The sequence below is a fragment of the Narcine bancroftii genome, chromosome 4 (genome assembly GCF_036971445.1).
Source record: "Narcine bancroftii isolate sNarBan1 chromosome 4, sNarBan1.hap1, whole genome shotgun sequence".
Classification (NCBI taxonomy): domain Eukaryota; kingdom Metazoa; phylum Chordata; class Chondrichthyes; order Torpediniformes; family Narcinidae; genus Narcine; species Narcine bancroftii.
This window is the reverse complement of record NC_091472.1, coordinates 226,618,243-226,646,087: the sequence shown is the minus strand read 5'-3', so window position 1 is coordinate 226,646,087 and position 27,845 is coordinate 226,618,243. Positions and strand designations below refer to the sequence as shown.

The 27,845-nt window shown below is 45.8% G+C and overlaps 1 protein-coding gene across 1 annotated transcript; it reads left to right on the top strand.

Annotated features, from left to right (window-relative positions):
- Positions 1 to 409: 409 nt before the first annotated feature.
- Positions 410 to 27,824, top strand: LOC138761661 (UDP-glucuronosyltransferase 1A1-like). The gene is made up of 5 exons (XM_069934195.1): positions 410 to 1,366; positions 6,467 to 6,598; positions 9,380 to 9,467; positions 11,706 to 11,925; positions 26,644 to 27,824. Exons 1-5 carry the CDS (start codon positions 470 to 472, stop codon positions 26,918 to 26,920), a joined length of 1,614 nt encoding a protein of 537 aa, XP_069790296.1. The 5' UTR covers positions 410 to 469; the 3' UTR covers positions 26,921 to 27,824.
- Positions 27,825 to 27,845: the final 21 nt, after the last annotated feature.

Sequence of the window (27,845 nt, the reverse complement as noted above, 5' to 3'; positions counted from 1 at the left end):
TCTCCAGACTCTCCACATGCCTCCAGAGAGACAACTACAAAAATATTGAGGGTTGCTCTGTCCCTGCCATGATAGGCCAGTAAGCTGAGTCCTGTCAGCTGAGTTCAGTCACTTCTAGCAACATCCACAAATCAACTGTCCAAGAAGAGGGCAAGGACAGCAGTCCATGGTTACTGTGGACTTACAAATAGTACGATTGGCCACACTTGACCATAAGATCTGAATGTAAATTTCCAGCTCTGCAGGCATTTTTTCTGTCCAATCCCAGTATTCTACTGTTAATATTAAACAGACTTTGATGTAACTTATACCAAGGGTGGTAAAGTTTATCTGAGACAATGGGTTAAATGATTGCAATCTCTGTGCTGTTAAACATTAACAATGCAGCTCCTGCTGAGGCTTATCAACAATATTACTTTAAACAAGGTTTCACTGAGTAGTAATCAGATGCCAATGGCTCTGTAACTGAATGTTCCACAGTGGCTTTGAGCTGCCTCCTAGGATGGCTCCGATTTGTCATTACACTGGCCTGTTTGGGTGGTTCCTGGTTTTCCTGCAGTGGTTCTGGATCCCGGCCGAGAGTGGAAAGCTGCTGTCTGTTCCTGTCGACGGAAGTCATTGGCTCAGCATGCGGACCATTGTGGAGGAGCTTTATGAAAGAGGGCATCAAGTTGTTGTTGTCTACCCTGAAAACTCTTTGACGATTAAGGCATCCCGTCGCTATACCAGCAAGACTTATTTCATTCCCTTCAGCAAGGACGAAGTGAATCAGATACACAGAAATATGATAGAGGTGGCATTTTACAATGGCACTGTTTTTGAACGATTTTGGAGAACCATGGAACATATGAATGGGTACAGGCAGTTTGTCATGTCTCACTGTGAACAGTTACTCTTTAACAAGGAGCTGATGAGGGAGCTGGCTGAAGAAACATTTGATGCCTTGCTGACTGACCCTTTATCACCCTGTGGTGCAATTATTGCTGAGCACCTTTCTCTCCCCACTGTGAACCTACTCCGAGGAATCCCTTGTGGTTTGGAATATTCAGCCACTCAGTGCCCCAGGCCACTCTCGTTTGTGCCAAGAATGTTCACAGGCAACACCGACCGGATGAACTTTGTCCAACGAGCTGGGAACATGCTGATTAGTTTCCTGGACCCTTTACTGTGTCATTTTGTGTATTCGTCATTTGAAGAGTTGGCCACCAGGTTCCTCCAGAGAGATGTATCTGTGGTCCAGCTACTGAGTCAATCTTCCATTTGGCTGCTGAGTTACGACTTCATTCTGGAGTACCCAAGACCCCTGATGCCCAACATGGTCCTTGTTGGAGGCATGAACTGCAAGGAGAGGAAACCCTTGCCTCAGGTATGAGCAGCACAGGGGTGGATGTAATGAGAGGATATCTATCCTGGTTTTCCTGCAGTGATTCTGGATCCCTGCCGAGGCACATCTGTCGAGGCACATCCGTGATCAATGGCAGATGTTTACTTCCTGGATACGAGAAAGGGGTGTTAGGTATCAAATTCTTTGAGTTTGTATCTCATTCAAGTAACCTTCTATTTAATTTGAGATATTTATCAATTCTCTTTTAACAACCAAGCTTCTGCATATAGTTTTGGCATGATACAAATGAATGTTGTGACAAATCCCTGTCAGGACACTCAGGTCACATTGAAGAAGTGACCAGTTTGCTGCTATCACCATTTGATCGAGATTTTGGCAGCCAGCTACTTTTTCACCGCACTCCAGTTGTTGGTTAAAAGAAATGACAATGCTGCCAGAGCTGCTACCATGGCAACAGTGCCGCTAGTGTGGCCCCGGAAGAGTGGAGACACAGCCCTGCTTTGCATGGTCCTACTGCCCAGTTCTGATGCCCACTGCTCCGTGCAGGCTTTAATGGCCTATTTAAGGAGGTGGTGGTATATTTTTTTAATCAAAACACAGAAATGCTGAAGGAACTCAGCCAGTCTCACAGCGTTCATTGGAGGTAAAGATATATCACTGATGTTTTAGGCCTGCGCTCTTCCTCAAGGTATGAGCAAAGAAACACAGGCATCAGTTTTAAAGGCTGGGGAAACAAAGGAGAAAATTAGGAGGGTGACAAGTACAGACCAACAGACAAAAGGTGTTAATAGGATATGAGAGAGGAAAGATGAGAATTAATTTTTTTTCTGTGAAAGGAGACAAATCTAGAGGAAAGGAGAGGTGGGGAAAGATTTATGGGTGGGTGGGGGTTGGTGTTGTTGGGTTGGGGTACTAATAGAAACCAGTGAAGTCAATAGGCCATTTCATGTCGGGTCTCCGCCTGGAAGCCGGCTACAAGAGTGGATCAAAAACATTAAACTTACTTTTCACAGAGCAACCCTAAAAGGCTGCTCCTGGATTGCATTCATGTTGAGTGGTGCCTCGTAGCACCCTCCCGATTCAATGGAGGCGAGGCAACTGGTGTCGTAGTGCCATCATAAATACGCGGCAGTGTAACCCCCATGCAGCTGGAACCACTCTGTTTCTCAGAACAGTTCCAGCTGCATGGGTAGGGAAGACCATCACTGCTCTGCCATGTTTTGAGCCGCAGAGAGCAGCCCTGAAGGCTGAAGCGGCCCAGTGAGGCTGTCACAGCCTGCACCGGCTGCCACCTGACGGCTCCTGCTGGGTCCCGCTGCCCCTCACTGCCTCGCTGGCTCCCGCCGCCACTGCCTTGAGGGGGTCATGGAGGGAGAGGAGTGAATGGGGAGATGGGTCGTGAGTTAATAGTATCATCGGCCTGCCCCTAACCAGCCACTTGCCATGGTTATACATTCAGGTCTGGTGGTGGAGCGCAGCGGCCCACCGATTATCCTTCCCCGAGAAGGTTTGGAATCGGAGCCAGCCATGGCGCATAAGGGTGAAGAACCTCCACCTTTACAGATGGGTGTTTTCCCTGCTTGAAAGTGCCTAAAGTTAATGCTATTCAGCCTGGTGGAGACAGGCACATGGGAACCAGGTATCGGAAACAGGATTTGAGGGCCTCTGGACTGAAGGCTTTCTGATTGTATTGGAGGTTTGAACCTGGAACTTTGGCTGCCAATAGTTTGAACTGTGAGCTTGTGGGATTGCTTGAGGCAAATCCATGAATACTCAGTATCTGTGAGAAGACTCTCTTTTGTTTCTCTTTCTCTTATTGTCAGGGGCACGGGGTGGAGGGGGGGAGGCATGCTCATGTCAACTCTTTGTTTGCCTTAAGGGAGGCAAAAGTTGAAGTAGATCATGTATATGACATTTTTATGTATTATCATGTGATAATAGGAGGAATCATTGAAGTGCCTTGGTCAACAAGAAGGTGAGATGAAACAATGCATTGCTCCAATGTAGACAGCATGAAATCATCCTGGACTCATGTGTGTGTGACAGGGATGGTGACAATTGTTGGCCAGCTCTCTCTCTTTTTTTTTAAACTTTATTTAAAATTTTATGACATGAATAAAATAAAAATTACATTTAAAGAAATAATAAAAAATAAGATAATAAAAATTAGAATACTACATTATTAAACTACACAAATTAACCCCCCCAATAATTATAACACAATGTTAATCATCAAATTTAAAATTAGTCCCCCCCAGAATAAAGAGTGAAGAATTAATTAACAATGTTGTAAATAAAATAGAAAAAACCCCACTTACAAAAAAAAGAATAAAACTTAACAACAAAAAAATTACTAACAACAAAAAAAAATATCAATACTAAAATAATACCCTTAAACATATATTTAAATCAAACATAATACATGTATTTAACAAATGAAATCCACTTTGAAACTAAGTTCAAATATTAAAATCATATATCAACCACATATCTGTTATACAAAAAATCATAATTAATAATACATAAATACAGAATTTCCATTAATACCAAGTTTCCTTTATAAGGCCAGCTCTCTCTCACTGACTTTGAGCAAGTGAGTCCTGGATTGGTGAACTTCATGTGACAAAGGTGTTAGGGAACTCCAGTATTTCTAATCATTGGCGAAGACTGAATGGGGAAGAGTTCCCAGGAAAGGAGAGCAGATGAGTTGGAGGAGAACAGAAAGGAGGTGATGCTTCCATATACCCACTACCCACTGTCCTGGTCCACGATAATCTTTGCATGGTTGGGAGAACCTGCCCAATTGGCAATAAACATGGAAGTCCTCAGATGCTGAGGTCAAACTCCATGCAGGAGAAACCCAACAGGTCATGTAGCATCCACAGGAAATAAAGGGTAACCAAAGTTTTGGGTCTGGCCCTTCTACAGTCTATACCAGGGGCGGGCAACCTTTTGCCATGCATGACTAGATGGTGCATCAGTGATTGAATGATGGGCCACACTGATGCTACTGTAAATGAAATAAATACCAAAAACCAGACATTATGTAATTTGTTTTTGATTGTCTCTTCTTGAAGAACGTAATGTACAATGTGTGAACATGACTGACGTTAATTGATCAAAAAAAAACAATCCACAGAAAAAGTTCAAGCAACGTGATCAACCATATTCCTTCCAAAAAATTACGATGATGTATTTCAGGTCGGGGAAGACATTGTCAAAGGTGGAAATGCACCAAAAATCACGAGTTAGTCACAATTTAAAAAAACCCTATGAGAGTCAAAAAGGAGAAAAATGAGTCACAACGAAAAAAACAACCAACTCCAAAACAGACAGAAGCTTAATCAGTGAGAAACTTGATTTTGTTTGTTGTTTGAGAGGATTTCGATATTGGGTGACATAGTTGTTGATGCCAACAGCAAAACATCATCTCAAGGAGTTGTGCTGTCAATCTTACCATCAGTAGAACAAACTACTTAGCAGGAGTGATAAAATCATCCCTTGCTGGATATATATATTTCAGATAGGCCTTTGGAGTGCTAAAAACTTTCATTTAAACTTGGTTGCTTTTAAATAATTCTTCAAATAGTTCAGGAGTTTTAAAAATCATCAGTAACAATTATTTTTATTCCAAAACTATAAATAAATTTGTTGAATACAGCATTGTGCATTCCTGTCAATGCCTGCCTTTGATTCAGATCTCTGGCTTTTATTTAGTTTCTCTGCACACTAAGGTGTATTTTGAACTGCGAGTATGTGAGGTCAATCCCATTTCCGAGTGAATGAAATTTGCTTTGTGCTAAGTGAGTTTTGCTTGCAGCCAGAGTCGGATGAAGGAACATCGCACCGTCTAACACATGGACATCTGGCTTTGTGTCTTATGAGCGGGGGGTGGGGTGGCGTGAGGGGGGAGGGAGAATGCTCAAGGGAGAGGGGAGAAGGGGGCAGCTTGGGGAGTGGGGACAGCTCAGGGGAGCAGGGAGAGGGAGCGGCTCAGACGAACAGGGAGATGGGATGGGTGGCAGTGGCAGTGGCTCAGGAGAGGGGAGGGGGTACTTCGGGGTGCCCCATTGGTCACCTGGCTCCACATTCACTGGTGAGTGAGTGGCTCGAGATCAAGAGTGGGACAGCTGGCCACTGATGCACAGCTTATCTCAGGCCCATCTTGAGGATGAAATGTGTTCCCGTGAGCACCAGGGTGAGTTATTTTTCCAGGGGAAGAAAGTGATGTGGCTGACGATTATAATGATGTGGAGAAACATTCCGTGTAAACGCAGTCATTTCACTGCCTGATTCACAACATTGAAGAAACAGTCAGCATTGATATAGCCAAAAAGTATTTCCTTTGCTGAGAGATGTTTAATCCACATGCACAGTCCCTGGGACCACTGATGACAAAGGCTGACAGTTTAGTGCAGTGAACAGTGTATGTTGGAGCGGCTGAGGGTGATCAGACAAACGCATTGGGCTGTAGGTTTCCCACCCCTGGTCTATACTGAATCACTGTAGGTAATGCAAGTCACAGAGCATGTGTACCAGAGGCGAAGGTGTTCAGTAAAACACCCAGCTAACTAGGGTCTAATAAAACCAGGGAAGTGCAGAAACTAAAATCCTAAAATAAATACAGAAAATGGTGGAAAGGCTCACCATAAAAGGCAGCAATTGTGGAGAGAGAAAGTTAACATTTCAGATTGAATAACCTGAGTCAGATCTGGGTGTGTTTGGTATGACCTGGGTCTAACTTTATCACAGAGAAGGATGTGTTTCTCCTACTCTTGCACCTGCTAGCTAACTGAACAAATGGGCTCCAATGAAAAGCACCTGAAGCACCATTTTTCTCTCTTCATAGATGCTGCTTGACATGCTGAGTATTTCCAGAATTTACCCTTAAAGTGTCCCCTAGATTTCACCATTAAGTCTTTCCCTGCCCTTTTCCAACAACCACCCGATCCTTCAAAGTTCATCAGATTAAATGATCAAAAAGGAACTTTGAGAATTTTGCTCGTGCTGCTGAGTTAAGAGTTGGGAGTGTGGAACCCAAGGTGAGTGGGAAAGGAACAGGGAGTAAGTTAAGTCGTTCCCTTCACAACTTTTTCCTTTTATTTTGTTTTATCTTTCCAGGACTTGGAAGAGTTTGTGAACAGCTCTGGAGAACATGGCGTTGTGATCTTCTCCTTAGGATCGATGGTTTCTGACATGCCAATCTCAGCAGCCAATCAGATTGCAAAAGCATTTGGTCAAATTCCACAGAAGGTGATTGCAAATGGAGGCAGTCTGTGATCACCATTTGTACGACACATTCACAAAGCTGAGTGCATGATGTTCCCATGGCATTTATGCTCATTGTGAACATAACTCTTCCATTTCAATCACAATAACTATTGTATTTTGCTCTCTCGACACCAGACACAGGGACTCCGTCTTGGGGTTAACTAGGTTCCACAACTGTGCAGACCCGGAAGAGGTCAGAAAAAAACTTAAAAAATAGGGATTGAGAGAAGACCTAGAGAGTTGGAGAACATTGGCGACCAGGAGGAGATCAACGGGATTCTCTGCCCTGAAAGAATTATCCCAGAAGTCCCTGATCTTTTCCCATCGTCTATGCACCTGACCATAACACGCGCTGAGCTCTGCCTTGTGTTGCTGCCCTTCCAGGCTTGTTATATGGGCTCCATCTCTCAGAACTGGTTTGTTCCCAGAGGGATGGATGTCTGCGGCCCTTAATGCTTCAGTCCTCTCTGTAGTGAGGGACCAGTTGCACCAAGAGCCTGAAGCCCTCAGATGGAAGGACTTGGCTGTGGTTCTCAGTGCTCATCCTAGACCTGACTTTCGGTTGAGTTGCATGTTGCCAGTTCAGGTGTAGTCATCCAGAAGGGACCATCGCAGAGGGAAACCAAACATTGCTGGAGAGCTGAAAGGAAATCATAAATATGATATAGGTTAGTCAGCATCTATGGAAAGAGAAGCTTTTGTGGGAGATACTGTCTCATTGAGGTTCTTTACAGATTCGGAGGAAGATAGTTGCAGAAAAAAGAAACAACACAGGTCACTATGTGTATATAATGTCCTCACATTTTTCTTGCTCTTGTTCATGGAAAGGAAAGGTTTAGAGGGATATCCTTGCACACTATGTTCATGCACATTATGTTTTGCACACTATGTTCTTATGCATTATTTTATATGTGATGCTCTTGCTCGTTACATTTTTTGCACACCATGTTCCTGCAAGCTGCTTTTGTATAATACATATTGTACACCATGCTCTTGCATACTATCTTGTGCACTACATTTCGGCACACTACATTCAGCTGCCAGGTATTCCTCATCGATAGAGCAGTGACTTCAGTTCCACTTGGTCCTGGCACTAGTTGTGATCCCAGACCTCAACAAGGTTCCCCTCAATCCTCCATCCTCCCCATCCCTTCTCCCTCCAACCTTTCCATCCCTCCTCCCTTCTCCTCCTCCTCACTACACTCTCCTTTTTCTTTTCTACTCCCTTCTCTTACCTTCCCTCCTCCTTTCCATCCTTCCTCCCTCCCCTCCTCTCTCCTCTCCTTCCTCCTCCATCCTTCCCCTCCCTTCCTCTTTCACCTCCCTCCTTCCCTTCTCCCTCCTTTCCCTCCTCCCACCTTTCCCTCTTCCATCCTTTCCCGCCTCTCTCCTTCCCCTCCTTTCACCCTTGACTATTCTCCTCCCCTCCAAATGCCAACAGTTGCCAACCCTTTTCCACCACTCTCAGTTTTTCATTCTTCTTGACAATATTTCCAATCTTCAACCAATTGTCTCTCTTTCCCCTGCACCTTGCACCATCACTTTTACATTTCCTTATTAGCTCCAGTCACAAATGCTCAGTGTCACAAACTATTAACTCTTTCCTTATACATGTTGATGGCCTTTCTTCAGAACTAATCAGCATTTGGTACAGAGGAAAGGCACAGTGAGGTACATTTGTAAATGGTTTTGGGTCGAACAGTGGCCAGATTGTCCATTCTTCGTGATGTTACTCAAGGGGTGAACAATATCCAGACCACATGGAAAATCCTTAGAATGACAGCTGTGGGCTAATTTAGTTCCACATAGAAACTCTCCCAATATTTGTACCCACAACAGTGCCACACGGCCTCTGTAATGTATCAGAGGGGTAAGGCAAGGTTTTCTGCTTATGTCTCAGGAGTTCATCTTGATACTGGAGCACTGCAGATCAGATGTACCAGTTCTACCCACTGAGCTACATGGAATCCTCAGTGAACCAGCAAAATGAGATCATTCGTAGTGAATATAATGCACACATGCCATAGAAACTCAGCAGGTCATGCAGCAGCCACAGGAAGTAAAGTGTAACCAATGTTTTTAGCCTGGGCCATTTGCCAGGTAAAGCTGCTGTGGCCTGCTGAGTTTCTCCAGCACGTTTGTGTATTGCACTTGACCTCAGCGTCTGCAGACATTCTTGTTCACCTCAGTTGGAGCAAAGGAGGCTGAGGGGTAACCTTTCAGAGGTTTATAAAAAATGGGTAGAAAGTTTCAGTTTTTATCCCGGGGTGAGGGAGTCAGGTATGAGGGTGAAAGGTGAGAGGTGAGAGGTGAAAGCTTTAAAGGTGACTTGAGGGGCAGGTTTTTCCACGCAGAGAGTGTGAATGTGTGGAAGTACAATAAAATCCCTGTAATCCGGAATTCAAGCAATTGTCAGTCTCAAGCAACTGGCAAAAAAATAAATAGGTAAAAAATACGAAAATTTAAAATCGGCTTCCCCCTCGCGGTCAGTTCGCCAATCCATGTAACATGTAATCTCAAGCAACCAGCAAGTTTGCTTATCTAGCATCTACCAATCCCTACAGATGCCATATACCGGGAGTTTTACTGTACATAGATAGGAAAGGTTTAAAGGGATATGGTCTAAGCGTAGGCAAATGGGACCAGCTTTGTTCATCTCGGCCGAGTTGGGCCAAAGAGCTTGTTTCCATGCTCGATAACTCTTTGACTCTAGGATGTTCGGCCTCTGACCTTACAGCTGATCTTTGCCCTTCTCTGTGACAGGTGGTGTGGAGATACCATGGAGAAAGGCCATCAACCCTAGCACCCAACACCAAGCTGGTGGAGTGGCTGCCTCAGAACGATTTACTGGGTAAGGAACAGCATGAGATTAGAATGTCACCTCCCCCCACCCCCCCACAAATGGAAGTAAGGGTGAGAATGGGTCCCATGCTCGATCTGGTCACAGGAGGAATGGACTCTTTTGTTGAGATAATAAATGATATGTCAAATTGAGGCTTACAATGTTGTTGTTGAAATGGCCTGAACGTTTGCTGCCTCCTTGTGTTCACTAGTGGGTGAACTTCATCAGAAGCTTTCATGGGGGTGATGTGGATGTGCTTTTCAGAGAGCTTCTCCTCCGAACTTCCTCTTGCACCACATAGCTCCTCTGCACCTTCCGTGGGGTTATATGCATGGGAGAGTGGCAGCCCATGAGTCATCCAGCACGTCATGAGGCCCTTCAGCCCACCTTGTCCATGCTGATCATTATCTATTTATACTAACCCCAGTTACCAGCTCCTGGCCCATATGCTTCTCTGCCATGGCGATTCAAATGGTTGTCTAAACACATCTTCAATGTTGCGAGACCCTTTCCCTCTAGCTTAATGTTCCTTGGGTGAAAAGATTCTGCGTCAGATTCTGCCCGACCCTCCTTCATAAGCCAATACCTTCTAGATTTAGACATTGTTGCTGTGGATAAAAGTTGCTAACTATCTATAAACATACTGGAGAAACATAGCAGGTTACACTGCATCCATAGGAGGAAAAGGCTAACTTATGTTTCGGGGCTGGGACCTTCATTGAACTTGTGGAGGGCATTTGACCCCAGCATTTGCTGACTTTCTTGTTCAACTTGCTAACTACCTACCCTATCTCTATCACTCATCAACTGCTACAACCTCCAATCCTAGTCTCCTCTGCAACAACTTTTCTTGTCTTTCCTCTTAACTCAGCCGTCCCATCCCAGGCAATATTCTGGTGTGTCTCCTCAGAATCTCAAGTGCAATCATGCCCTTCGTGTAATGTGAAGACTAGAACTGTACTCTATACCCTAACCTCGCTTTATAAAGTTGCTCTTATATTTTGTGCCCTTGGTAGTGAAAGCTGGCATCCCATATACCTTCCTCACCATGTTACCCAACTATGCTACCATCTTCAGAGATTCATGGATCAGTGCACCAAGCTCCCAACATTCTCAACATTAAGGTCACACCATTCATTGGGCAAGTTTACCCCGTTGTTCACCCCACCCCCCCAAATGCATCATTTCACACTTATTGGGATTAAACTCCATCTGTCGTTGCTCTGCCCATCTTACTAACTGACCACATCATCCTGAAGACTGTCGTTGCCACAATCGAAGCCACTGGCACAGTAGCTGTGAGTTTGTTGCTTTTAACTTGGTACTAGACAAGTCAGAGAGATATCTCTGAGCCTCTGCACTAGATCAAAAAATGGAAGGGAGGACAACATGTCCTTGCCTATCCCCATCAATCATATAATCAAAACCCTGCTGTTTGCATACACCCCCAGCAGAGCCTGGAGAACCATAAGAATGAGACAGAGCAAGAACATTGCATCTTCTATGTAAACTGTGGCAGCATGTGGAACAGAGGCAATTGTCAGACCCAATCTCTGTGTACTTCTGCAGCAACCCCAACCTATCCCCTGCAACATGTATCTGATACAACTGGGTTAGCACAGACAGAAAGTGGGGTGGCATTGAGTTATGTGCTCAGATACAGTAAAAAGCGTGCTATCCAGGAAGGTCAACCAATACAGCAGGAAGTGCAAAAAATAAACAATGAACAGTAAGTCAAATAATGCAGGACAGAGTAAAACAAAGACAGAGCAGTGCATGGAGAAGAGTATAGTTAAAACAGAGGAAGGGCTTCATCTTTGGCAACTTCTGCAGGCATACCATTAAAAGCATCCTGTCAGTGAACAGGAACTACTCCACCCAAGACCCAGGAAACTGCAGAGGGCTGTGAATGCAGCTCAGACCATTACACACACACCCACCCCCCCAACCCATTTCTGCTGTCTTGGAAAAACAGTTAGCATATTAAAAGGCTCATCACACCCTGAAACACCATCTTCACCTTCCTCCCATCAGGTAGGAGATTCATGAGTGTGAGATTCAAGGCAAGTTTCCTTCCTGCCATTATCAGATTCCTGAATGAACCTCACATGAGTAAATTTTGTTGCCTTTGCTCCATGCCAACTAATTTGTCTAATTGCACTTCTCCACTGTGTACTTCGAGTAGCTGAAATATTGATTTGCGTCCTCGATGGGATTAATTTCTCACTCTTTGCTGTTGTGATGCAGCACATCCTAAAACAAGAGCTTTCATGACCCATGGAGGGATGAATGGGATCTACGAGGCGATCTGTGGAGCTGTGCCCATGGTCATGGTGCCATTATTTGGCGATCAGATGGACAACACAAGACGAATGATGCTTCATGATGTCGGGGTTGTCTTGAATTTGAAGGATCTCACTTCCCAGGATCTCATGGATGCTTTAAACAAGGTTATTAATGATACCAGGTCAGTAACTTACAACCATTGAACCAGAGAATACCACAGTACAGCCATTCTGCCCATCTAAATGTACCAAACTATTTTTCTGCCTAGTCCCATTAACCTGCACTAGACCATAAACCTCCATACCTCTCCCACTCATGTACCTGTCAAAATTCTTAAATGTCAAAATTGAGACCACATTCACCACTTCAGCTGGCCGCTCATTCCACACTGTTACCACCATCCCCCAATGTTCCCTTGAAACATTTCCGCTTTCACCCTTAACCTATGTCCTCCAGTTCTTTTCTTGCCCAACCTGCTTTCATTTATTCTATCGATGCCCATCATAATTTTGTATAGCTCTATCAAATCTCCCTTCCAAGGGAAGCTAGAAACAGAACCAGATTCTCACCAGCCAAGGCAGAGCTTGCAGGCTAACATCCTACAAGGTGAAGACTAACATCATAACATCATAAATGGCTGTGACGATTCGTTTTGTAAAGGAGAATTCACGATACCAATGAATCCCTGCAGAAGCTGGGGACTCTGTGATATCTGTCTCAGAGCCGGATGTCAGAAAAATGTCCAAGGGAGTGAACCCTTGTTAGATGTCAGGTGTGATGGCATATCTGGCAGGATATAATGCAACTGATTGCACTCAGAGACAAGTGAGGCTTACTTGAGGCATTGGATCCTCAGTTCCAGTGGGTTGCAGGTCACTGATCAAGACGGTGTCCTCTTTGCAGTCAGAGTATGCCATATGTTGGGTTGGTGTGCAGCAGGTGCACCATCTCAATCAGGGGATCTGTCTTGCTCCTCCTCATGTGCTTTCTCAGCAGGACTGGCCCTGGTGCCATTAGCCAAGCCAGGAGAGAAGTCCCAGATGTGGATTTCCTCTGGAACATAAACATAAGCTTGTGAGGAGTTGCATTGATTGCTGTGCAGAGGAGTGCCTTATGGAGTGGAGCACCATGGGTAAAACTTCTTGCCAGCACAAATCTGGAAGTCCTTTGGAACAGAGAGCCAATTTCATGGCCTTCTATACAGTCCCGCTCTCTTTTTCAACTTGTCTGTTCCCCTAGGGATTGTAGCTAGTCGTTCTGCTAGAGACAATGTCCCTTATGAGCAGATACTGGCGCAACTCTTTGATCACTATTGATGAGCCCCGGTTGCTATGGATATAGCTGGGATACCTGAATAGGGTGAAAATAGAGTGCAAGGCCCTGATGACCATGGTGGTGGTCATGTCTGGGGAGGGGATAGCAAACGGAAAATGTGAATACTTGTCAATAACGTTGAGAAAGTACATTTTCGGTTAGTGGAAGGGAGGGGCCCCTTGAAATCAACACTGAATCATTCGAAAGGGTGAGATGCTTTTATCAGGTGCGCTTTGTCGGGGCAGTAGAAGTGCGGCTTGCATTCCTCACAGACCTGGCAGGACCTGGTCATTTCCCTGATGTCCTCAATGGAGTAGGGCAGGTTGCTTTCCTGACAAAATTAGCTATGCAGGTGATGCCTGGGTGGCCAAGCTCATCATTGCAATGACCACAACTGGCCAGTGTGTGCAGAGGCACAACTTCCTCTTAACAGGGCATCTGGAGGATCATTAAGAGGACCTGGCCTGTATGCTATGTCGTAATTATAGGTGGAGAGTTTGATCCTCCACTTAGTGATCTTATCATTCTTTATTTTGCCACTTTTTGCTTATTAAACATAAATGCCACTGATCGCTGGCCGGTGAGCAGTGTAAATTTTCTGCTGGCCTGGTAATGCCTCCAGTGTCTCATGGCCTCTACAATGGCTTGAGCCTCTTTCTCTTACAGATGGGTTCTGATGCTCATGGCCTTATGGGGTGGGGAAAAAAAGGCAAAAGGCCTCCCTGTCTGGTTAAGGATAACAGCTAGAGCTACATCAGAGGCATCGCTTTCCACCTGGAAGGGTGTGTTCTTGTCCACTGCATGCATGGTGGCCTTTGCGATGTAGCTCCGAACATAGTCAAAAGCCGCCTGGGCTTCTGCCAACAATGGGAAAGAGGTGGATTTTAAGTGTGGGCAGACCTTATCTACATAGTGAGGTATTCACTGGGCATAGTAGGAGAAGATGCCTAGGCACCTCCTAAAGCTTTCATGGTCTTCGGGATTGGGAGGTCTAACAGGGTGCATTCAATCGGGGTCAGGACCAATGACGCCATCCTCCATCACGTAGCCCAGAATCGCCAGACGTTTCATCTGGAACACGCACTTACTGGAGTTGTACGTGAGGTTCAGAGCCTTGGTCATGTGGAGAAACCTCTGGAGGTTGGTGTTATGGTCTTCCAGAGAGTGTCCACAAATGATGGTGTTGTCGAGATAAGGGAAGGTGGCCCTCAACCCGTATTTGTCCAGCATTTTGTCCATCTGTCTATGGAAGACCAAGACCCCATTAGTGATGCCAAAAAGGGACCATCCGGAACTGATAGAGCTATCAGTCTGCCTCAAATGCTGTGTAGGGCCAGTCCTCGGAACGGATTGGTAACTGATGGTATGCAGCTTTCAGATTGATGATCGGATAGACCTGATGCTGTGCAATTTCATTTACCTCGTCTGAAATTCGAAGGAGGGGGTATGCGTCCAGGGAGTGAAACGATGAATTGTTTGGCTATAGTCAATCACTAGCCTGGACTTTTCTTCTCCTTTCATGACAACCACCTGGGCTCTGCATAAGCTGTTGCTAGGCTCAATTATGTTTTCTTTGAGCAGTGGGTGTGCCTTGGCTCTAATAAATTCCCAATCCCCCCACACTGCTCTTTGTAGCTATTGGTTTGCAATTGGGAGTCAGGTTTGGAAACAGTGGAGGGGATCAATATTTAGACTGAAGAGAACACATGTAGTGTTCGGCTTTTAGGACTATTCACTCCGCACCGTGATTGGAGGAAGTGGGCCAGAATACTCCATGGTCATGCTTTTAAGGTGACAAACGAAGTCCAGGACCAGCAACACAAGAGCATACAAATCCTTCAGTACATACAATCGGAACTTACAAAATTCCCCTCCCTTTACATTTAGATGTACTATACAACACCCCTGGATCATGGCAGAGTGCGAGTGCGAAGCTAGGAAAATACGCAGAGCCGTCACAGAGTTTATAAAGCTCTCAGTAGAGCCAATGTCTACTAAGCAATCAGTCAAATGTCCGTTTACCCTCACCCCCATCGTCAAGTTATTCAATTGATGAGGTATTGCCTGATCCAGGATGATCAATACCAGTGCTCCAGAAACCCGGTCGCTCCCCATGCTGATGTCAACTCTCGCCTCTTGGTCCACGGGCAGACAAGATGGCTACCTTCCATCTCGATCTGACAAAGGACTAGGTGGCGTCGACCTCGAGGTGTGGCAAGATGGCCACCGTGGCTTTCTGAAATGCTTCACTTCTGGTGGCAGATCCCGCCACAAGGTGCAGCAAGATGCTGGCAGCGAGCAGCATGTAGAGGCTGAGGCTGCCACTTCGGGACTCGAGCACGGGTCTAGCAATGAATTGGAGGTCGCGGTCTTTGGGTTCCCTTTAGCCCAGCAGACCTTCACCCAGTGCCCTTGCTTACGGCATCCTGAGCACACGGAGTCCTTCGTGGGACATCAGGCGCGGGGGATGCTATGCCTACAAAAGTAGCATCCCAGTCATGTTGGCCACAGTGGTCAGTGGTGGGGCTGCGGGGGTCACCGGTGCCTCAATAACCTGGTCCTCTGTAAAGGCGCTGCTTTTACCCGTGAGGTCATCAGCTCCCAGTTGGTCCTGCTCGAGTGCTTTTGCCAGCTCCAGGGTGCTGGCCAAGTTTTTCTTCTCCAACTCTAGCAGTCATTGCCTCACATACCTCAACCTCACTCCTGCCACACGAGGGTGATCTGGATTTGTCCTCTCTATCCCGGGCCATCATGTCGCTTTGTAGTGGCATTTTCTGGTCAGGGCCCACAGTTCAAGAATATAGTCACCAAGCAACTCACCTGGATGCTGCCAACATTGAGAGAGTCGGTACCTCACCAGTACTTCATTCTGGGGCTTCATGTAGTGGACCTTCAAGCCTTCTATGGCTGATTTGTAGATAGCACAGTCTCTAATGACAGCATACCTTTTGGGGCAGACTTGAGAGAGAAGTGCCGATCTCCATAGACTATTCAAGTTGAAGACGTCTTGTGTGGCCGTCAGTAGGTAAATTCCTCCAGGGCCTCAAGAGACAGAAGGTCGACTTGGAGCATGTCTGGCTTCAACAGGGCTTCCATACTGTTACAAAGTTTAGCTATTAAAATTGTAACACGATTGATTGCACTGGGAGATGTGAGGAGCACCATCACGGTTTTAATAACTTACAATCAATGGCTGGTAGACACAATAGTCCTTGGGTGAATCTGAGGCAAGGCGGGAAAACCAGGGTTTATAATGGAATAGGTGAGGGTGGAGCCAAGGGAGGAGCCAGCCATCTGAACAATACATAGACAAGTGAATTCCAGTTCACTGCACAGGGTACTGAAAATCTGCACCAACCAACTAGCTGCAATGTTCATGAACATTTTCAACCTCTCACTGCTGCAGTCGGAGGTGCCCATCTGCTTCAAAAGGGTATCAGTTATACCAGTGTCCAAGAAAAGCAGAGGGAGCTGGCCCAATGATCTACTGTGATGAAATGCTTTGTGAGGATGGTCATGGCCAGAATCAACTTAAGTGAAGGTCTGGACCCACTGCAATTTGCTGACTGACAAAATCGCTCCACTGCAGATGCAATCTCACTGACTCTCCACTCAGCCCTTGATCACCTGGACAACAGCAACACTTACATCAGGCTGCTGTTCTTTGCCTACAGCTCAGCTTTCAACACCATCTTACCCTTAATACTGATAAGCAAGATCCAAACCCTAAGGCTCTGCACCTCCCTTAGCAACTGGATCCCTTATTGGGAGACCGCAGTCAAAGTGGATCGTACACAACGTCTCCTCTTCACTGACAATCAATAGCAGCACAACTCAAGGACGCATGCTTAGCCACTGCTCTACACTCCCTACACCCATGACTGTGTGGTTAGACACAATTCAAATGGTGTCTACAAATTTGCCAATGACACCACGGTCATTGTCAGAATCACAGATGGCAATGATGAAGGATTCTGCTAGATCAGATAGTTGAGTGGTTGTAGCTCAACTGAGAGCACTCAAGACCAGAGAGAGTACAACATTCAATATGAATGGCACACATGGTCTGTGGACTGAACTGGGGTTTTGGTGGGGGTCCAGGGTTTACATTGGGATATTGCAGGGGGTGGAGTCAGGGGAAGAGCCAGTCCTTAGAGCATCACACCAGTAGTGAATTTCCAGTTCACTACATTCACCCCTTCCTTTTGAATGAAGCCTGTGGATGAAACGGAGAACATTGGATAGTCAAATTTTTTTAAACAATATTTACAAGTTCAACCTGTCAGGAGGTCTGGAAATGCGGGCAGAGTGCCCCAGTGTCGGCTGGCCCTGGGCTTCCTAAGCATCCTGTGGCTCCGGGGCCTTGGGGTGTGGGTGATCTGGCTCTGGTTGAGGGGTGGCTTGAGCCACTTCCTGTGACAGCTCACCTGAACCCCTTGGCATTTCTCTGGAAACCCTGAGTAGGTCAGAGACCTGACCCCCTTGAGGTGGTGGACTCTCAGTTCCAGCGGGTGCCAGGTCCCTGATTCGGGTATGCCACATAGGCGCAAGTGTGGTTGTCATAGATTAGGTGCACCTTCTCAACCAGGGGGTCGGATTTGCTGCTCCTCATGTGCTTTCGGACCTGATGCTGTAAACCAAGCTGGGTGGCTTGTCCCTGACATTTACTTTCTCTCAAAAGAATTTATGTGCTCTGTGTGATAGTACAGATTCTATCACCAATGTGTATATGCACATATGTACAGATGGTAGTGTAGGATGACTGTGATTAGCTGAGAGTGTAGCCACACCTACTGGCAAGTCTTAAAGGATTGCTCCTAGCCAGACCAGGTCATTCTGGACTGGTCAACCTACTTGTGACATGCTCCAGTCTTTTAGTTAATAAAAGCCTTGGTTTGGATCAACAAGTCTTTGGTTCTTTCGACGTGCTCTACCCTCTGGTTTTGCTGGGTCTTGATGGAGTGGAGCGCCATAGGTAGGATGTCCTGCCAGCATGAGTCTGGAAGTCCTTTGGACTGGATGGAAAATTTTACAGCCTTCCAAACCATAGCGTTCTCTTTCTCAACCTGTCCGTTCCCGCAGGGGTTATAGCTAGTCGTACTGCTGGATGCAAGGCCTCTCACCAGCAGAAACTGGTGTAGATCTTTGCCCATAAATGATGAGCCCTGGTCGCTATGGATATAGCCGGGATACCTGAAGAGGGTGAAAATAGACTAGGGCCCTAGTGGCGGGCAGCGTGGATGTGTCTGGGCAGGTAAAGGTGAATGGGAAATAAGAGTATTGTCAATGACAGTGAGAAAGTACAAGTACCCGTTCGTGGAGGGAGGGTTCCCTTGAAATTGACACTGACTCATTCGAAGGGGCTGAATGCCTTTATCAGGTGTGCCTTTCTGGGATGGTATAAGTGCAGCTTGCACTCTGCGCAGACCTGGCATGACCTGGTAATTTCCCTGACATCGTTAATAGCGTGCCTTGACAAAATGAGCCATGTGAGTGTGCCTGGATGGCAAAGCTCATTGCACAGTGACCCCAACTGGCCGGTGTGTGCAGAGGCACAGCTTCCTCTGGACAGGGCATCTGGAGGCTCATTGATGGAAACAGGTCAGTAGACTATGTCGAGGTTGTAGGTGGAGAGTTCGATCCTCCATCTAGAAATTTTGTCATTTTTAATTTTGCTTCGTTTTGTATTGTTGAACATGAAAGCCACTGACTGCTGGTCTGTGAGGAGGGTGAATTTCCTAGCCAGCATGTAATCCCTCCACTACCTGATGGTCTGTGCCTATTTCTCCACTGATGGAGCTCGTGGCCTTGTAGGGTCCTGTAAAAAAAATGCAACTGGCCTACCCGTCTGATTAAGGGTTGCAGCTAGGACTATGTCTGACATGTTGTTTTCCACTGGAAAGGTACATTTTCATCACTGCGTGCATGGTGGCCTTTACAATATGTCATTGAAAGCTGTTTGAACTTCGGCTCTCATGGAAAAGAAGTGATTTTTAGGAGGGGAATGACCTTATCGGCATATTGAGGGACCCATTGGGCGTAATATGAGAAGCTCTGGCATCTCCTCAAAGCCTTCATGGTCTTCAGGATCGGGAGTTCCAACAGGGGGCATATTCTGTTGGGGTTGGAGCCAGTAATACCATTCTCCACCACGTAGCCCAAGATGGTAAGGTGTATAGCCCTGAAAATGCTCTTACTGGAGTTTAAGTGAGGTTCCAGGCTTTAGTTGCAGGAGAAAGTTCTGGAGGTTGGTGTCATGGTCCTCCAGAGTGTGGCCAAAAATGGTAACATTGTCAAGGTATGGGAAGGTGGCCTTCAACTTAAATTTGTCTACCATTCGGTCCATCTCTCTCTGGAAAATTGATACCCCATTCGTGATACCAAATGGGATCCTCCGAAATTGATTAGTCTCCCATTAGCCTCAAAAGCGGTGTAGTGATGGTCCTCAGAATAGATTGGCAATTGGTGGTAAGCAGCTTTAAGGTTGATGGTCGAATAGACCTTGTACTGCACAATTTTGTTCACCATGTCCGAAAAGCAAGGTACTGTGCTCGATAATGTTCTCATCAAGCAGTCATTGTGTCTCAGCCTTGATGAATAACTGGTCCTCTGCGCTGTAGCGCCTGCTTTTTGTAGCAATTGGTCTGCAATCGATGCTCAGGTTGGGGAATTGAGGAGGTGGATCTATATTCAGTATGGAGAGATAGCAAATGGCAACAGAATTTTGAGACCTTCCATTCAGAACTATAATGGGAGGGAGAGGACCAGAATACTCCAGGGTCACAAGAAGTCAAGAGCCAGCAAAACCAGAGCACATAAATTCTTAACTACATATAGTTTGGACTTACAGAATTTCCCCTCCTGTAAAGATAAATGAACCATACAATGTTCTTGAATATTTACAGACTGTGTATGGGACACTAAATAAATATGATAATTAGCAGGATACACTTTGAGATTGAGGTTTTGGACAGTCTCTGTGTCTATGAATCTCTCAAATGAGCCAGAGTCAATTAGGTATTTCAATTTATACCCGTTAACCCACACCTTTGTCATAGAATTATTCAGTTAGTGTGGTATCTCCTGGTCCAACACCATTGCTGCCAAAACTCTGGAGATGCTGTCGTTCCCCTCGCTGGTGTCGGTTCCCTGTTCGGATCCTCATGAAGGCAAAATGGCGGGACCACGAGGCACAGCAAGATGGCTGCCCTCCTCTTTCTTCTTCCACTGCTGTAGATGGCGTGGAATTTGAACGCCTGAAAGATGGTGGAGACCAAGCAGTGCAGCAAGATGGCCGCACCCTCTCCTTGTTCGATGAAGATGGCGCCAGTTTTGAAACACAGCAGGATGGCCACCGGGTTTTCCCACGTCGCTCTCACCATGCGGCCCCACAGGAAGGCTGTGGCGTACAGCACTGGCACCGGAAGGCTGGGGGTTTGGGTTTTGGGCTCACCTCAGTCGGCCTGTCAGGAATCGCACAAGCATTGGACCCCTCAGCACTCTTCCTCACTCTGAAGACTTTCACCCAGTGCCCCTACTTACCACAACTGGAGCATATGGAGTCTTTAGTTGGACATCGAGTTCTTGGGTGCTGTTGCCAATCGCAGAAGAAGCATGCTTAGCGCCCAAGGCCGCTGCCATCAGAGCTGATGCAGCGTATAGTGTTGCTTCGGGTTCCAGGTCCTCATGAAGGGTGCAGTCGCCTTCCTCAGTTAGGCCATCTCCAACGACTTGGCTAATAGTATGTTGTCAGGCAGTGCTGCGCTGACTTTCTCCAGCAACTGCTGCCAAATATGTTTGGACCACACCTCAGCGACCAGAGCATCCAGGATCTGCACATCACTCAGGCCATACCATCCTCGTACCCGCAGTTCCTCACGAGGGCTTGTAGGATGAGGACATAGACCTTAATGGACTCACCAGGCCACTGCTTCTGTTGCGAGAGTTGATGCCTTGCTAGGACAACATTTTGAGGGCTCAGGTAGTGGGCCTTCAGGTTCTCAACAGCTGCTGCATAATTCATACAGTCCCTGATGATGGAGAATTCTTTAGTTACAATGCGAGAGAGGAGCGCCAACCTCTTGAGCTCATCCTTTGAGTAGGCCTCTTGCGTGGCTGACAGGTACATTTGGAAGAACTCCAGCCAGTACACGAACTCTTCCGGGGCTACTGGGAACAGAGGGTCAATGAGGAGCATTGCGGGCTTCAACAGTGCTTCCTTCCCATTCTTTATTGAATAAAATTGTCGCATGACTAAGAGCACTCAAGACCAGAGAGAGTACAACATGCTTTTATTCAATAAGACTGATATACATGGTCTGACTGAACTGGGGTTTTGGCAGGGGTCCAGAGTTTATAACGTGGTATGTAGGGGCCAGGGTCATGGGAGGAGCATTGCATCAGTAGAGAATTCCCAGTTCACTACAGTGGTATCACAACAGCCTTGCGCTCAATGTTAGCAAAACTAAGGATCTGATTGTGGACTTCAGGAAAGGGGAAGCCAGGAGAACACAAACTGTCCTCTTCGATGGGTTAGCAGTGGAGAGGGTAAGAAACTCCAAATTACTGAAGATCCCCCTAGGGCCACCATGTCAATGCAGCAGGGTGGATCAGATGGGAAATCCCATTGGGTTCCCCTGGCAGGATGTATCAGTACAAGGCCTCTTCTCCCAACAGGGTGTATCTGTACAAGGCCCGTTCTTCTTGCAGGGTGGATCAGTAAAAGGCCAGTCCCTAGCAGGGTGTATCTGTAATAGGCCCATTCCCCCAGCATGGTGGATCAGTACAAGGCCCATTCCCCCAGTAGGGTGGATCAGTACAAGGCCTGTTACCCCAGCAGGGTGTATTAGTATAAAGCCCATTACCTCAGGAAGGTGGATCAGGACAAGATCAGTTCCTCCAGCAGGGTGGATCAGTAAAATAAGTTGCTGCTTGGCTGCGAAACGTATAGACACAACCACCATTGCACCCTGAATCTCCATGACTGAAATTAGAGTGTCCTTGATTCTGCAATGGAGGTGGTGACATATCTACACCACAGAATGATGTGTCCCTATGAAATGTGACTGCAGTTGGCTCCACGCTGACCTCCTCCTGCTTGTGGTGTGATCAATAATCACAAGCAGACATGAAGTGAGTGATTAAAGGTTTTAATATCCAGAATCATCAGGCATGTCTCTACATGCTGCTTGCCCGGATTCAAGGCTGGTATGGAGGGAGGAGACTAGAGTTATTAGCATCTATTGGGAATCTACCGTGTTCCACTACACTGCCCTCACCTCCTCACTACTCTCAGTAACCAACAGTGGGACTGCAGGCTCTGACTCCAGCAGAGGGGAAAGTACATGTCTGTGTTTGTCCTTATCAGGCAGTGGAAGGCCACCCCTCCCCCTCCCGCCATTCGGTTAGCAGTACTTGAGTACTTGTTACAACAGTCTGGCTGTACTCAGGTCGCTTAGATGGCCCAAGTTGTTGAGCAGCAGAGAACAGCAGTTCCAACTGAGAGGAACTCCCTGCAAAAGGCAACAAAGACCAGGCATGATGGTCGGCCCCCACCTTCTCCACTGATGTGGTGTGAGTAGAGTGAGCCCCATCCCTCTATGGTTCCACTGTTTCTATCTCTCCTTGACTGCCTCCCCCACATGGATTCCTCTCACCCCCTCCCAGTGGTTTCTCTCTCTCCACCTCTTCCACCTTTATTTCTCCAGTGTCCTATCACTGCTTCAAATTCAAGTTTATTATCATCCAACAACCAAACAAAATGGCTTTTCTCTGGACCATGGTGCACACACATGGGCACACAATACACAGCACATAATAATCTCATATCCACATAAAAACATAATATAAATCAAATGTGTATAAACATTGGAATACAGCCATTCCCAACAAATGTCTGAGTTCCATTCTGACTGACCAGTCAGATCTCGAAATGGACGTTATGTTAACATGGCATGTAGAATTCGTATACCTGTACAGCATTCTTTGGAGTTTAATACAATAATGGTTTAATCCAGCACAAAAATTTGTTAGATTTACTTGAATGACATGCGCTTACTGAATAACAACTTAAGACTGAGAACTGAGAGAGATGCTGTGATGTACACAAGGCCAGGACATCGTCTGACGGTCACTATCGTACACATGCAGCTGTTAGCACTGGTGGATGTACGTCCAGACATAAATTTTATATTTACGTATATTTATTCTTTTTTTAAAATTTATACAATTTTTTTAGTCGTATATATGGATGATCATAAGTCGCATTGTTCATAAGTAGGAGAGAGGCTGTATTTCATTTGGCGCCTCCCCAGACATCTCCACCCCCTCCCTCCCTTTGAGGCTTGTTCTCACCCCTTCTCTCCAACTCAGTCTCAAAAAAAGAGTCCAGACCCAAAGCATTGACTGTTCTTTGCTGCCTGATCTGTTGACTCCCTTCAGCTTCTCATTCCTTCCTGTGGGGCGAGTGTCAAAGCAGCAGATCTGTGCGATGATTAAGATCTTCACTGGGATTTAGGAAACGCATCACCAGGAAAATTTGGAGATCTTACAGAGTGGCTGATCAAAGAGAGCGGAGATCCACAATCAGTGCTCCTGTCTCCTCTGCTCTTGTTGATGATGAAAGGGAGATGGTTGGGACCAATAAACTGGGAACTGTTAAATGGGTGGACGACCCTGGATGAGATGTGGTGATGAACTGGAAGAGGCATCATCGTGTGGCAGAAAGATTTTGAACTCCAAATTTGTCTTTCAGTCAGTAAGATACAAAAGTGGACATAAAACCATAAAACGCTACAGCACAGAAAGCAGGCCATTTGGCCCTTCTAGTCTGTGCTGACCATTGTTCAGCTAGTCCCAATAACCCGCTCCCACTCCATAACCCTCCAGACCTCTCCTACCCATGTATCAATCCAATTTATTCTTAAAACTCAAGAATGAGTTCACACCCACCACATCAGGTGGGAGTCCACACTCCCACCACTCTCTGAGTGAAGACGTTCCCTCTAATATTCCCCCTAAACCTTTTCCCTTTCACCCTAAAGCCATGTCCTCTCGTATTTATCTCTCCTAATCTTAGTGGAAAGAGCCTATTCACATTTACTGTGTCCATACCCCTCATAATTTTGTAAACCAAATCTCCCCTTATTCTTCTTTGTCCCAAGCAATAAAGTTCTAACCTGTTTAATCTTTCCCTGTAATTCAACTCCTGAAAACATCTTGGTTAGTGCTGCTGCCTCTCAGCTCCTAGGACCTGATTACAACCTTGGCATGTGAAGACTGCACATGTTCCCTGCTGCTGTGTGGGTTTTACTGGCTGTTCCTGGGCAGTTAACTGGCCTTGGTGTAGGTCAGTGCCATAAGAAGAGCATGGGGATTCAAGTTCAAGATTATTGTCAGTGATAGAGTGCAGTAATAGAGGTTGTTTTTGCAGTAGACATCTCACACATGGTGCAACAAATAAAATACAACACAAATGTAATAGATGCAGAGAGGGAGAGATCAGTTGATATGGAGCAAAGGCAGCATAACTTTACTATTTCAGGGTTCATTCAGGAGTTTGATAACAGCAGGAAAGAAACTGTCCTTGAACCTGATGGTGCATAATCTCACATTTACAAATCTTCCTGACAAGGAGTGGGGGTGGGGGTTGGGGAGGTTTGGGGTGAAAGTATGGCAGAGGTGAGATGAGTATTTTAATATGTTGGCTGCTTGCTCAAGGCAGTGGAAGTTATAGATGAGTTAATGAAGGAGTGGAGGGGGGATGTGTGTGAATCAGGGAGCCACATTCATAACCTTCTGCAGCCTCTTGCAATTTTGGACAGAGCAGGTCCTGCAGTGGCATCACTAGTGTTGATGTCACCCAGTGCAGTAACTCATAGTATCACCCCGCCTCCCCCACCCCCCATGGACTTCCCATACCAGACCATACAGAATCCTTAGTAATGTTTTTGTACTAATGTTACTTGTAAATCGTAATTGCCATATATCACTGAATGTAATGGCAATAGTAGTGAGATAAACAAATAGCAAAATTAAAATTACATCTTTATATTACAGTATCATAAACACAGCAGCAACAAAAACAGCAGCACGTGCTTGTAGCATGCAGACGAAACCATGTGATCCGTCATTGTAATTGTGTATTAATGACAGCTCTGACCAGAGTGCATTAGATGGTTCAAAAAGTAAATTAAGCAGAGTTTTAGCTTTGTAGGTATATTGATATATATCTCAGCTGGGCTTATAAAAAATGTTTTTGTTGTTATAACTAACGACAGGGATACTTTTATTAAAAAATAATAAATTTCTGCTGAAACACTGCACAAAAATTTTATAGACAGTCATTTTGATGTCCCCCCTCTGATGATGTCACCCGGTGTGGTCCGCACCCCCCCAGCAATGCCAATGAGTTTGTCCCACGCAGTTTTGCATCATATTGCAATGCTCTCAAAGGTCCATCTGTTGAAGTTGGTAAAGGATGCAGGTAATGTGTCACATGTCCTGACTTCTGATGAAGTTGAGGTGCTTATACACTTTCTTGGGCATTGCATCAATGTGGTTGGTCCATGACAAGTCACTGGAGACATTTACCCACAGGAACATGAAGCAGGCTGCCATCTGTTGTTACAGACTAGGGGGTGAGCTCCATCCTTCGTCAGCTCCTTGGTTTTGCTTACCTTGAGGGAAAGATTGATGTCCTGGCAACCAAACCATAAGTCACGCTATTCCACTTCAACATTTCAACTCATTGTTGTTAGAGATCCTGCCTGTGACAGGAATGGTCATCTGCAAATTTATTGATGGACTTGGAGTGATCTTTGGCCATGCAGTTATGGGTGTACAGAGAGGTGACTACACAGCCTTGATGCACCTTGGTGTTGAGGATGATTCTGGTGAACATGCTGTCACCAATCCTCACTAATTGTGGGCTGAGGGATAGAACATCATGGAGACAATTGCTAAGAAGATCAGGTAGCTTGGGGATTTGTCTACTGTTGTTTGGATATGCCACTGTAATTGATTATTAATAGTCTGATGTAAGTGTCCTTGTTCAGGTATTCCAGAGATGGCATCTGCTGTGAACCTGTTTCAGCGGGAGGTGAACTGGAATGGGCTGAGGGTGGCTGGTGGGCTGAAGTTAAGCCAAGCAATGTCCAATCTCTCGATGCACTTCAAGATGATAGAGAATTCAATCGACAAATAAGGTACTGGCTTCAGGGAATGCAAAAAGAGGAATGGGGCCTAATGCTGGCCGGATGGGCAGCTGCCGTTGTTCTAGGAGATAAGTAAGTTAAGCAGGTCAGACAATGCAGTTCTGACCAAGGGACTTCCAAGTGAATTAGGATAACTAGTTTTCCATCCACAGGTGCAATTTGCTTCCACTGAAACAGTATCTCCAGGTGCAACACCAGTATGATGCCTCCAGCGCAGTCTGCATTGTAACCACAGCTTTAAAACCACTCAGTATGTCCATAAGGCTGGACTGAAGGGATCAATGCACTGGGATCTTCCCGTTTCTGGAAATGTTCAGGGAGCTCTTCAATGGGGACTGCAATCTTGAATGTGCTCCATCTCTATGTTACAGGTACAAGGAAGCCATGACGAGGCTGTCTTTAGTGCACAAGGATCGCCCAGTCAAACCCCTGGAGCTCTCTGTCTACTGGGTGGAGTTCGTGATGAAGCACAGAGGGGCCAAACATTTGCAAACGGCAGCTCACGATCTGAACTGGATCCAGTACCACTGCGTGGATGTCATCGGAACCTTTCTCGCTGCTGCCCTGCTGTATGTCTACCTGCTGGTCAAGTTGTGTGTGGTTTGTCTTCACCGAGTAAAGGGCCGTAGGAAGAACAAACTTGAGTGAACCACCCTAGCATGAGACTACTCCTGGGCATCTGACTGTCCGAAGGATAAAACCTTCCCTTCACGATCATGTCATGGAGTCAAACCTCTTGACAATTTCCACCTTCTTTCATCTCTCATCAGTCACTGCACCTTCAGGTTCAAATAAACATGCTGGAGAGACTCAGCAGGTCACACAGCATCCATAGGAAGTAAAGGATAACCAATGTTTTGGCCCTGAACCCTTTGTTGGAAATCTGGAAAAACACAGGCTCCTCAGTAAAAGGTGGGGGGGAGAGGAGACAAATCATAGGCCAACGGGTAAGAGATAATAGGTGGATACAGGTGGGAGGGTAGAACAGAAATGCTATGGATGCTGTGTGACCTATTGAGTTTCTCCAACGCTTAGTTGTATTGCACTCAGCCACAGCATCTGCAGATTTCTTCAGCTCCTTCAGCTTCTAAGTTCTGCTCTGCATTTCTCTCTCAAAACACCTCTGTCTCTCTCTCCTCCTCTAAACTTTCCTTAAAACTACCCCTTTCACCTTCTACTAAACATTTACTAATGTAGCTCAGTGTCGAATGCTGGCTGTAACTGCTGCAGTGAAGATGTTTCACAATGTTCGAGATTCTAATTTTCTTTTAAATTTAGATATACTGCTGAAATGCCCTAGAGTCCATGATTCCCAATTTTTTTTTAATTTAAAAAAAAATTTTCACACTATAAACCATACTGACCAAAATACATACAGACATTTTTCTCTTGAATATATAGTGTCATTTTCTCCCCTTTCCCCCCTTCCTTCCCTCCCTCCCTCTCCCCCCTTCCCATTTATTCAAAGTTCAATCTATAAGATACATTAAATCCATTAAACAATGTCGTCACTTAATAAAAATAAACAAGAAATTTTTATCTTTTACTTTTATATACTGAGTCAGTTCATTTT

Bases quoted from the DNA above. Each gene is read 5' to 3' on its own strand.
- LOC138761661 (XM_069934195.1), top strand. From the start codon at position 470: ATGTTCCACAGTGGCTTTGAGCTGCCTCCTAGGATGGCTCCGATTTGT. The intron at 6,599-9,379 runs GTGATTGCAAAT...TCTCTGTGACAG, and splicing joins TTGGTCAAATTCCACAGAAG to GTGGTGTGGAGATACCATGG. The intron at 9,468-11,705 runs GTAAGGAACAGC...GTTGTGATGCAG, and splicing joins GCCTCAGAACGATTTACTGG to CACATCCTAAAACAAGAGCT.